Genomic DNA, 12,365 nt, shown 5'->3' with positions numbered 1-12,365 from the left:
ATTGTCTACCTTCTCTTCACCAGGCACTTCTCTATCCCCCTTCAAAACTGCTAAATGTGTACCAAATTTGTTACTGGTAACATGGCTCTGTTGCTCATGTTCTCATCTTAAAGGCAGAAAATAATTGAATCTACAGTTGAGTTTATACATGGCATTATTATCCAGAGATCTTAATCGGAAATTCAGCTGGTAGTGGATGTACATGAGTATTGGACGCAAGTATTTTTCCCTCATAGCTCAGTCGGTAAAGAATCTGCCTGCAATGCAGGAGACCCGGGTTCGATTCCTGGGTTGGGAAGATCTCCTGGAGAAGGAAACGGCAATCCACTCCAATATTCTTGCCTGGAAAATCCCATGGAGAGAGGAGCCTAGTGGGCTACAGTCCATGGGGTCGCAAGAGTAGGACACGACTTATCGACTAAACCACCACCACCATTTTACACTATCCCGAAAATGGGAGGCCCTAAGAGGGATCTCATAGTTGAAGTTCGAATGTGCAGGATGGCAGATTAGAAAAGCAGCACGATGCAGCAGAGAGAACACTGGAGTGGGAAGACAGGAGACCCTTGATTTGCTGACTCTTTCTGTGGACTTCTAGCTTATAACTCTGTGTCTCTAGGCTTCAGATTGCTTCACCCATAAATTCATTTTCTGGACTAGATTATTTAATTCTGAATTCCAGAGTGTTCATTATAGAAGTATACATTCACATGTATGTTGTACAGTGTTATCCATATCATAAAAATATCCCTGGAGCATTACTGCTGTAGTTATTAATTTTTTCATCTCCAACTTTTTATATATGTGATGAACCCTGTTTGAATTAAGTGATATGGATCAGCTTGCAAGTGAATAGGGTCAACGATGGTTATTTTTAAAAACCCTTTCATACTGTGCAGAGGGTCCACTATTGCAAATACTAGCTTTAAGCTTCCTAAGAGCCAAGGCAAAGAAGAATCTACCATGGGTTTTATAGTTTTTTAGAAGAAAGGATATCACTTGATCAGAAATGGAGTTGTTTAAGTAAGTGAGAACTAAGAAGGAAGAACTAAGAAGAAAGAACATTAGTTCAAGTCATTGTTCACACCGACTCTCTTCCTCCCTGTGTTCAGGTTGGCACTGAATTCACGACAGTCTTGTACAATTTCATGTGTAACAGCAGTTGTGTTGGAGGGATGAACCGACGTCCAATTTTAATCATTGTTACTCTGGAAACCAGAGAGTAAGTGGCATTTGCAAAACTGTCATTCTGTAGAAACTCTGGGCAGAGGGCAAAGTGAAACTGTGTTTGCTTTATCATTACCTTTGCATGTACAACAGAGAGCTACCCTAGGTTTTGTCCTTTGTGCTATAAATCCTTGCTGCAAACACTTACATAAAAGATCTAAGAAAGTGGAGACAGAACAGGGTGGGTAAAGGTAGAAGAGAAAAAAAAAGAGTTGGGAAGGTGTTCAAGTCACTTCATACCTGAATTCTTGACATTTGACTGGAATAGTTTCTGATTAGACAGTGTTTGTTTTCATGTGGGCCGCAAGGCATTTAACAGTTTCTTTGAATAAGTCTGAGCTGCCTAAGGGGATTTTATCTGGAGACATCCACTGGCTTAACTCAAGTTTCCTTCAAAATATGTAGCCAAATACAGCTGTTCAGCTAATGGCTTGGAGGTTCTTTGCAGAACAAATGGATGCTATTTACTAATATTGCTCATGGCCTGTAAGCACTTTTGTGTTCTTCCAAATGCTTTGGGGGCCCATCCTCAAAGCAGCCTCAAGTTGGTGGTGGAGCTGGTGCACTGGTGATGGCCAGCAGGGGGCTTTTCGAATTCCTTTCATTTAACCCTTTCTTCTCTTTAATTCCTAGTGGGCAAGTCCTGGGCCGCCGCTGCTTTGAGGCCCGGATCTGTGCTTGCCCAGGGAGAGACAGGAAGGCAGATGAAGACAGCATCAGAAAGCAGCAGGTCTCGGACAGCACAAAGAATGGTGATGGTACGAAGCGCCGTAAGTAGCTGTAGTGGCCCAGTGGGGTAGGGCTAAGTCTCCTCCAGATGCAGTGCCTCCTCCAGGTGATGTTTGAGAAGCTGCAGAATAAGACCTAAGGGCTTTAGAGACACGTTGATGACCTTAAGCTGCAGCTCTTGATGAAATGGATTCTGGGTGTGCACTATAGCTTTTCAAAAGCAGATCATCATGGAAGATTAACCAGCAATCCTCCAGACATGACTGCCAGACCAGTAGCATCAGCATCATCTGGAAGCTGGGTAGAAATCCAAACTCTTAGTTTGCAGGCTTGCTGAATCAGAAGTACTGGATGTGAGGCCCAGGGATCCATGTTCTGTAAGCCCTATAGGTGCCTCTGTTGCCAGCTGAAGTTTGAGAACCAGTATCTTAGCCTATTTATATCCATTTATCATTCTGTTATTGAAGGTGAGGGTTGAAAATGCCACCTGCCTACCTCCTGAGTCTAGGGGAATAGTGAGACTTAAGAGTGAACTTCATAAAGCACAGTCTGGGGAATATGCAGCTGTGGGTTTCATTGAATCTTGAGATGTAGGACCCACTCAGGGCTTTAGTTACATCATTTATAGTGAGGCTGATGATTTAGATCAGTTGGTTTCAGACTTGTTTTTTTAAGCAATAAAAGCTTTTTAAAAATGAAGTATTTCAAGGAGCTCAAAATAGCTGAAAGCAGAACTGTTCTAGTTGAAGGGGTGGGAGTCAGGAGTGGGCTGTGGTTTCATGCTTCACTCACACCACCCTTGCATGTCAGGTACTTACCCCCAGAGGTCTCATTCTTCAGGTCACAGAGTTTGAAAACCATTGATCCACCCAAGCTACTAAAGCGTGAGATTTAATTCTAGAAGATGGCTTGCATATGCCTGCTATCACTATAGAAAGTATTTTAAAATATATCACACTGTGAATTATATCATGAAAAATGTTTTCATCTTATTACTGATTAGTATGCAGAAGAAATAAAAATGGTATTGAATTTTGCAGAACAATTTGTTATAACAACTAAGCTTTATCATCTTTGGGCTGTTCAGTGTGATTTGCTTTTCCAGTTATTTTTCTCCCTGATTATTCCTCAAACAATTGTATATATAGTACTTAGTTTATATATACATTATCAATAGTATATGTACTATCAATAATTATATCTCCACCCTAATTCTCCTCTTGAGTCTGTCTGTTGGCCTAGCTCCATATGCTTCCCTGAGCACCTCAGTTACCTACCAATCAATAACTTTCAGTAAGAACGATTATCTGAACTCTAGTAGGAGAATCATCTCTATATTCTGGTTCCTGGGTATAGTTTCTAAATTTTGGAAACCTTTAGGGATATATAAAATTAATTCCCTGATTTTCCCAAAGAGAAAACTGAGGTCCCAGAGACTGCTTGTCAGAGGCTATGTGATATTTGTATTAACATGGGAGGGGGAACTCACAAGGTTGAATGCACAGACAAGACAACTCCTACAGCCTGCATTTACCTCCTTGGAAGATAAATGATCTGAAAAATAAAACACAATTGCAATTTATCTTCCTGTGCTGAGCAGCTGTTCACAGACACACTCCAGTAAAACACAGGGATTCCTGCAGCACCGCTTAAGCCAGAGGCCATTTCCCAGCCTCCCTGCACCCACCTCCCGTTTTTCTTTCCTTGTTTTGCCTCACCTCCCCCCACCACTCGCATTATTGTTAGGTTTACACCTAATATAAAAGTAATCATCACTCATTGAATGGCTGCTTAGAACTGGAAATTCTAATCTCATCAGTGTCAATGGTGCTACTGTCTGTTTAATCAATGTATTATCGCTTCAGAAATGTTCCCAGGATGAAACTTGCACTTTTCCTCCACCAGCTTTCCGTCAGAACACACATGGCATCCAGATGACATCCATCAAGAAACGAAGATCCCCAGATGATGAACTGTTATACTTACCAGTGAGTCTCCCTTGGGTATTCGTGATTGCTTCATTGTCACCTTCTCTGAATGAGCTGTTACTCTGTGGTCATCTTTTGGTTATCTGTGAATGAGAATTTGGTTATCTGTGAATGAGAATGTGAAGAGGGTGATAGAGGCAAGTGAGATAAAACAGAAAACCTACTTGTTTTTTGTGAAATTAGGAAATTATTCATCCCCTCTAAAGTTCTGGAACAGATTAATAATGTGGGCTCTTCCTCTTACTACTCACCCAGTCAGAACTACACTTCTACTAATAGAGTTCTTTTTATGCAAGTCTTTAAAATTAATTTGTCCTTCATTACTGAAGAGTGATAAGATGATCCTAGACAGCCTGGTCATACCAATTTAGGACTAAAAGTTTGTCAGAAGGCATTAACAAAGTTGATAAACTATTATAGAGTGTTGCCTGTGATTTCTTTTAGGGAATGCTATTTAAAAAAAACAAAGCAAAGCTAGGCAGAATCCTCAACTATATGGGAATGGCCAGAGATTTGGCCCAAATATTGTGTAGGAGTATTGTTCATTCCCACAAGGACTATAAGCCCTCTCCAGGTCACCAAGGTGCCCTTTTTTAGATTACAGTTGCAGTTCATTTAGCTCTTCTCACCTTAGGTCTTTGCCATCTAGAGTGGCAGCAAAGCTTTGGTAACCACGGTAGCTCTTGATGTCATCTACACTGACTTGAGATACAGACAAGCTGGGCCAGGAGATTTGGCTGGGATTGAAGTTAAGCCACAGGTTTGGGTGTGCCATGCTCACTAGCCCTTCCTTCTTGAGGCCCTAAAGTTCAGTCAGGTTGGGGAATTAGACTGCTTGCTGGCAGAACAGTCAGACAGTGAGTGAGCTGAGATTCTCAATGTCTTGTTTCTCAGGCCACATATGAAAACTGGTATGTGAACTCTTAAGTTAAACATTTTCCTGCTGTACTAGATATTTGGAAAGCTCTGATGGGTCTTCAGCTGATGAGATATAAACCACGTTGAAGAGCTGTTTCTTTAATGAAATTTCAGTTTGTATTAATGGAGGAAATGCCCTAATGGTTACATCTTATTTTAGTGAAGAATTAGCCAGACTGAAATGTGTGAAGGAAAAAAAAAAAAAGCCTCTTCATTTACCATGAATTTAGTTGGTGTTTGCTGAATGGCAGAAATGCTAGACTCTGACCATTAATGATCATTAAGGTACAGTTCTTACCTTACAAGACCTTGTCTTCTAGTGAGGAGACAAAGAGGTATAATAATGGAATCAACACTTCAGTAAAGTTAAGGGTGACACTGTGGGAGCTCACAGGAAGAATGTAAGACTTGGCCTAAAAGGTTGAGGTCAGGAAAAGCTTCTCAAAGAATATGATGCCAGAGCTGGGATAAGTAGGAATTAACCCAATAAAAGGTAGAGAAAATCTTTCCATTTCTGAATTCTGACAGGGAGGGGACAGGCGACCTGCCAGGGTGCAGAGTAACAGGCACTCACTCTCACGTCAGCCAAGTGCTCTTTGTTCTCCACTCACCTTTCCCTAGTCCTGGTTCTGCTCAGACTTCTTAAAGTTTTTAAGAGACTCTCTTAAAGAGGGAAGCACATTTTCCCCCTGCTGAAAACATGTGTCTTTCCAGATTTAATTACAGTTAATTCTACTTATCTGTGGTAGTTATGCTTTATAAAGTCACAATGGACACTGCACGATCAAATACTGAGAAATACAGGATTAGATTCCTGCGAGCTTCTGGTCACATTTTTAGCAACTGATCAATGCATTACTTTGTTTCATGTGTGATTCTTATTTAATGTATGCTGTTGATTCATTACTGAAGGAGGAAATGGCAACCCATGCCAGTGTTCTTGCTGGGAAAATCCCATAGACAGAGGAGCCAAGCGGGCCACAGTTTGTGGGGTTGCAAAGAGTTGGACACAACTGAGCATGCCTGCATGCATGCACATTGGTTCATTAACACTGAATGCACAGTCCATACCACAACAGCTCAGGGCTGGGCTAAGCTTACCTAACATGAATTTTCTCCATAAGGCACATTACAGTGTATTTGCATTTAGGAGCACTAGAGAGCACTGAAGCTGCCTTTGGGAACTATTTTAAGCCAAAAAATGTACCTCCAAAAAGTACAGAAAAGTAAAAAATTTGGCCCTAAATAGGCTAAGAGAAGGACACTTATTTCCAGCAGAAGAGTTGAAACAAGAAGTTGGAACATCACCTTCTTCGCCCTCAGTTGGGTACATGCACTGGGACAGTAAACTTTTCATCTTATGCCCCTGTCTGTGAAGTATTGATTTTTGTGTTATAAATAGATGTTAGCAAGTAGGTGAATTAGTCCAAGCAGAATCCACAAATAAAGAGGATTGCTTGTACTTCTGATAGTTCTACAGTTCTTCATTTTTTGTCTCTTGCCTTCTGCTCTTTTATGTAGGTAAGGGGCCGTGAGACTTACGAAATGCTGCTGAAGATCAAAGAATCCCTGGAACTCATGCAGTACCTTCCTCAGCACACGATTGAAACCTACAGGCAGCAGCAGCAACAGCAGCACCAGCATTTACTTCAGAAACAGTGAGTGTATCCCTATGTCATTTTAGCAGATGTGATTAAGATGACTGTGTATTCAGATCGGCCACAGGATGGTTGTTGGCTGATGTAAAAGGTGAGGTTGTGAGACAGCAGAAATTTGTAGGTTCACATGAGCTGGTGTGAGGACTCCATTTTCTGCTTCAACAATCTCCTATGTTTCTTATAACCCTCCCTTTGACAAAGTTACACCTATATTCTGAAGTTGAATTGAAACCATTTCAAGTGAATTCTGAAAAAAGACTCACACTAATAGAATTAATTTTCTTCTCTGTGCCCCTGATCCATACACATCTATCAATAGTAGAATTTTGAGTACACCCTCTATTCTATTAATAATGTGTCTATTTAAAGTCACATAGTTTTTCCTCATTCCAGTATCTTATCTTGTCCCTCACCTGGGATGCACACAATCCACTTTTGGGAAAATCATTATAGACCAGGGACAGCACATAGGTTTCACTATAAGTGACTTCTCTGAGTGCTGTATTGAGGATTCAGAGTCCTAGTGCCTGGTCATTAGGGAAAATCTGGATGCATCAGGGCAAAATAGAGCCGCATTGCCAATGTTTTAACATCCTCATTCTAGGTCTTCCAGCAGTACATGTTTACATCAGTGAGGCCAGATTTTGCAACCATTTTAGAATAAAACATACAACCTATTTATATATTCATTTTACCTTGATTCTTGGATCTTTGATGATGGTGTTTTTTATACCTAACCAGAACAGACTAGCTCTTATGAAAGGAAGGGAAATTGGTGAATCAGAACTCTGATTTATAATTACCCTTCTGTGGTTAAAAATAATCACTTGTGAGCTGAAAATCTATTGTGTCTATACCGAAAGTATCGCCAGAGTCTCCATTGCTGCTGCTAAGTCACTTCAGTCGTGTCCGACTCTGTGCGACCCCATAGACGGCAGCCCACCAGGCTCCTCTGTCCCTGGGATTTTCTCCATAGATCAACGTAAAATGTAGACATTTTATACTTCAGGCAAAAAGAAATGAAGCCAAAACGATCTTGCCTATGACAAAGATTGTCTTTTACATTAGGAACACAAATGAACAATAAATAATGGATCTTTTCTCATTTATTATTAACTACTGTAAAGAAATACCTATGAAAAGTGTAATAAAAAGGTATTGTTTTTCTTTTTTAAATAAAATAAATGCAGTCGAGGAGGTTGGACTGCATCTCTGATACTTAGGAGGTGTTCTCTGAGCCCGTACCTACTGACTATGGGATATGGAGTGGGCAGCAGAGGAACTAAAAGCAAGCATACTCTCTCTTTAAAGGACTTCAGGCTCTTTGACCATTTAAGACTTTTTTTTGCCTGAAAGGGATCTTGCCATTCACTTCTAGCACAGAAGTTTTGCAAGTCATAATTATAAGGTTTTATAGTCAGGCTGACTAGAAAGTTGAATCAGGAGGTTCCTTGAGGATACAGAGTACTCCAGAGGAGAATTAGAATTCAAGGTTACAGAATTCCCTTTGTCAATCCTTATATAATATTTAGGATATCAGATAGAAATATATATTAACATATTTAAGTGCAAAACTGATTTAGTTCTTATAAACTCATACAAGGATCAAAGAAACAGACCTGTAATATCCTTTGCAGACCCACAGGGGATAGATGCCTTCTCCAAGATACTTACATCATGCTATTAAGACAGACTTCCAGATCGTTTTCAGTCCGCCCTGGAAATGTTTGACTTAGCTAAAATAATGTCAGAAGAGTTACTCAATGCCGAACTAGTTGCATGATTTCCTGTCTTTTTTTCACTTAAAGAGAAAAGTTCTGTTGATTTTAAATAGTATGGTTTGTAGATTCTGACCTTCTACCACACAGTTTGGCAAACACTTTTTTTTTTTTTTTCTGTAAAGCACCAGTAGCGAATATCTTAGGCTTTCTGGTCCATATATATGGTCTCTTGCAGCTCCCCTGTTCAGAAACACAGAAGCAACCACAGACAATATATAGACAAATGAGAGTAGTTGTTACAATAAAGTTTTATTTTATGGACGCTGGAATTTGAATTTCATATAATTTTCATTTGTCATGAAACATTTTTCTTTTGAATTTTTTCCACCTTGTAAAAATGTAAAAAGCATTCTTAGTTTATGGACCAGATTTGGCCTTTCATGACTTCTTGACATTCATAGTTTTTAATAACAGTATTTGGAAGCTAATCTGTATATCCTAAAGTAGAGAAGTACTAAAAGATTTTAAGAAGTCTTTTAGGGTGACATTTCAGAACAAAACAATAACAGCCTTTATCAGAGGCCTCTCTTCTCTTTCTTCTGGCTGAAGAAGTTAGACATGGCCATCTAGATTCACAGTATGGTTCCTCGTCAGCCAAGACCAGAATAGTTGACAGGACACATGTAACAGGCTTTTTACTGAGGATCTGCTATGTGAAAGCATTAGAAACAGAGACGAGACAGATGTGTTTCCTGCCCTCCCATAGTTTACAATATGGTGGTGACTTACCAGAACACTATTTGAATCTTAAATAGCCTCTGGAAGTTTCTTTTCAGCATCATGTAAGTTTATAGGACATTTTAAACAGTTTGTCTACATCATACAATAGAAAGAATAGTTTTGTGTCATAGTTTTAGAGATTTTACGAGCCAAGACAATCTACTTCAGTCAGTTGAGGGCATGTGCATTTGTTCATTTACATGGGATCCATGAGGATACATAGTTCTGTGTCTCTAGATGATGAGTTATTCAAAGCTTATAACTTTTCTAGCCTAACTAGCTGACATGGCTCTAAAGGGAAATTATTTTATTATAATTCATATTTCATCAAGCCATCTATTTCATCAAAGAAGAAACTATATCATAAAATTGTTATTTTAAGAGGCTCAAAGGATTTTAGAGACATATTTTCACTTTTTGCATGTGTGTTCAGATGAATAGTGAGCAATTAGTAGCCTGTAGTTCCCCGTGGTGTCCGTTTGTATGTACCATTGCATGTTTTTGACTGCTTGTTTCCACAGTGTGTAAGAGCTAACTTTAGCTATGATAACTTGTGCATGGAAATATAACAGACCGCAAAATGAAATCTTTGGAAAATATACACATTTGGTCTAATTATGTCTTTGTTACATTATATATACCTGGATTTCCCTCCATTGTTTGATATACATCTATATAAATTCTCCAGTTGCTGTATTCTTCAGCTGAGTTTTTTTTTTCAGCTCTTTTATTTTTATGCAAGAAAAAGCATGAATAATTAGACAAGCAAAAGTAGAAATCTAATTCCCTGGCAATCATTTGAAAATAATACATCAGCTTAGAAAATGCCTATGATAGCCTGTGAATTCTTTGCAAAAATTTAGTACCAATATTATGCTGGTGAGGAATCAATTTTATACTTTTCTTTATAGTGGAGGGAAAATCAGTGGGAAGGGAATACCTTTTGTACAAGGTAGTAATGAAGTATTTTCCGTTTTAATTGCTTCTGTTAGTGTCCCAGTATATGTTTCTCTCTGTTTGCTTTTCATTTGTGCATGGTTTTCCTTTTTCAAAAATTCCTTCACAATTACCTTCATGATCATAGGCTTTCTGGAGGATAAATCTTCATTGAAATTTTGTGGCTCTAATTGTTATAAGTAGGTTTTATACAATGTATAAAGAAATTTTATTTTAGTTGATTGGAATAAACATAAGGAATAAACATTCTTATGTTCATAGAAGCCAAAATCTAGTAAAAGGACAAGTTGGACCCATTCTTGCCACTAGATTCCTTACTGTCATACTTTCAAGGGGCATTAACTCTTAAGACAGTTTTTCAGAAGCCACTTGAAACATTTTTAGCAATTCTTTTGACTTGTGTACTTTAGAGCGATACTATCTCTTTTTCATTATTTTTTCCTTCTGTAATTTACTCTCCTCCTTGGCTTTCATCCTGATCTGAAGCCAGCACTACTTTGTTAAAATTTTACTTAGCCTAACACTGGAGAATTATTTTTGAGTTTCTACAGGATGGATTTTTACTTTAATTTTAATACAAATATGGACATTCTGAGGAGCTCTTAATGTTTCCTTCTCCTGTACGGATCAGATCACTTTCTGATCACAGCTCACTGGTCAGATAGGTCATAGAATATCAGAGCCGAACAGGAGCTTCAAGACCTTAGTTCTAGCCTCTTTGTACCATAGCTGGGAAAACTGAGGCCCAGTTAACTACCCCTGTGAGTTCATAGCTAGTTTATAGCAAAGCCAAGATCAGAATCAGATATGAAGGATATAGCTCTTTACAATGATTTGGTCTGCTTCATTAGTTAAGAAAGTTATAAAAATAAAACCAAGTGAAAGTTGCTTAGTCATGTCCAACTCTTTGTGACCTATTGACCCATGGACCATACAGTCTATGGAATTCTCCAGGCCAGAATACTGGACTGGATAGCCTTTCCCTTCTCCAGGGGATCTTCCCAACCCAGGGATCAAACCCAGGTCTCCCGCATTGCAGGTGGATTTTTTACCATCTGAGCCTCTAGGGAAGCCTAGTAAAACAAAAGTAAGCACTTACTCCCACTTTTCCATCTCTGTATCAAGTGGTTACTATTTACCTTTGTGGTTTCATTGTAAAGTCCTATCTCTTTAGGCTTATCTAGCTATGGTTTTCTTCAAGAATGTTTATCATTTTGCTTCAAATTCATGTATCTGTGAGAGAAGCAAGTAATATTTTCAGAATTATCACTGTGGGAGAGAGCAGCAGACAGAAATCTTTCTCACTGAGAGAGATGATTAATACCGTATTTCTAAGTTTGACTTAGAAATCTTCCATCTTCCCTATTTCCAGATTATTTGGTTGAAAGTGCTAGTTTCATAGATTTTGTTGAAAAGGTCAATGTGTGGTTCAGCCTCACAGGTCACGGCAGTGCGCGAGCATGTACAGTTTACCCAGTTGTTTTGAACCTCACGGAGATGTTGGGAAGTTGTCAGGAGAGAGAGTCACTAGCTCTGAGCCGGTAATGATGAAAAATAAACTCAAATTAATTAAGTTCAGATAGATTAACTCACTTTTCTAACTTCTTATGTCTCACTGCAGAACTTTTCTCAGTTTTAGGTCTCAGTGTGTGCCCCTCTGGTCCAGACACTTTTATCATAAGTGAAAGATGATTTCTGCATGTTGTCTCATTCAACCCTTTGTCCAAGAGAAGCCCCAAGATGTAGTATCCACACAAAAAGTCATAGCCATTGTTCTTTAGTTGGTAATAAATTACTTCCCTACTATTAAGAAGTTGTATCCTGGCATCTCCTTTAAGATGATCCCAATTCTTGCTGGTGAGATGATTTACTAAATCTCAGTCCTGACCAAGGGAAAATGGCTTTGTTCCTTTGCAAGGAATAACCAAATGTGACTCAAAAGCCATCAGGGCAGCAATTCCCTAACAGCTTGTGAGGTTGCACAACCTTTAGCAAAATAAAAGGATTTGTTCCTGGCATCCTTGAGCATAATTGATTTCTTCTTTATGCAAAAGTTGCTTTCATGAGTTTGATATGTGCATTTCTAGGCCAAGTTTGTGACTGAAAGGATTAAGATACTTATCCATTGCAATCTGGGCACATACAAAATGCTCATTAATAGTTCTTTACAAAGGCAGGATGATGCAGCCCCCAGACTGATAAGATCATATTTCTTCATACTTCACACTTAGGCTAGACAGGAACAGTAATGAGGCATTATAATTGGGCAGATGACATTTTACAAAAGATTGAAGTTACTTCTTGTCTCTGCATTCCTTTTGCAATTAATTGCGTCCAATATGCCAAATGATGTACTAAGCATCATGACCTACCTTGTCTCAGTAGTC

At 39.0% G+C, this 12,365-nt stretch overlaps 1 protein-coding gene across 14 annotated transcripts in view; it reads left to right on the top strand.

Annotated features, from left to right (window-relative positions):
• The window catches only part of TP63 (tumor protein p63), a 274,648-nt gene that overhangs the window by 244,753 nt on the left and 17,530 nt on the right, over positions 1 to 12,365 (top strand). For 12 of the 14 annotated variants that reach the window (XM_055568713.1, XM_055568711.1, XM_055568709.1 and 9 more), the window contains 4 exons: positions 1,113 to 1,222; positions 1,861 to 1,997; positions 3,862 to 3,944; positions 6,384 to 6,520. In XM_055568713.1, coding sequence (XP_055424688.1) covers positions 1,113 to 1,222; positions 1,861 to 1,997; positions 3,862 to 3,944; positions 6,384 to 6,520 — 467 coding nt within the window. The remainder of the gene's footprint in view (positions 1 to 1,112; positions 1,223 to 1,860; positions 1,998 to 3,861; positions 3,945 to 6,383; positions 6,521 to 12,365) is intronic. The other 2 variants (XM_055568712.1, XM_055568710.1) reach the window with 1 other exon arrangement.

Source organism: Bubalus kerabau, chromosome 2 (assembly GCF_029407905.1).
Source record: "Bubalus kerabau isolate K-KA32 ecotype Philippines breed swamp buffalo chromosome 2, PCC_UOA_SB_1v2, whole genome shotgun sequence".
In the NCBI taxonomy this organism is placed as follows: domain Eukaryota; kingdom Metazoa; phylum Chordata; class Mammalia; order Artiodactyla; family Bovidae; genus Bubalus; species Bubalus kerabau.
This window is presented reverse-complemented; position numbering and strand designations above follow the sequence as displayed.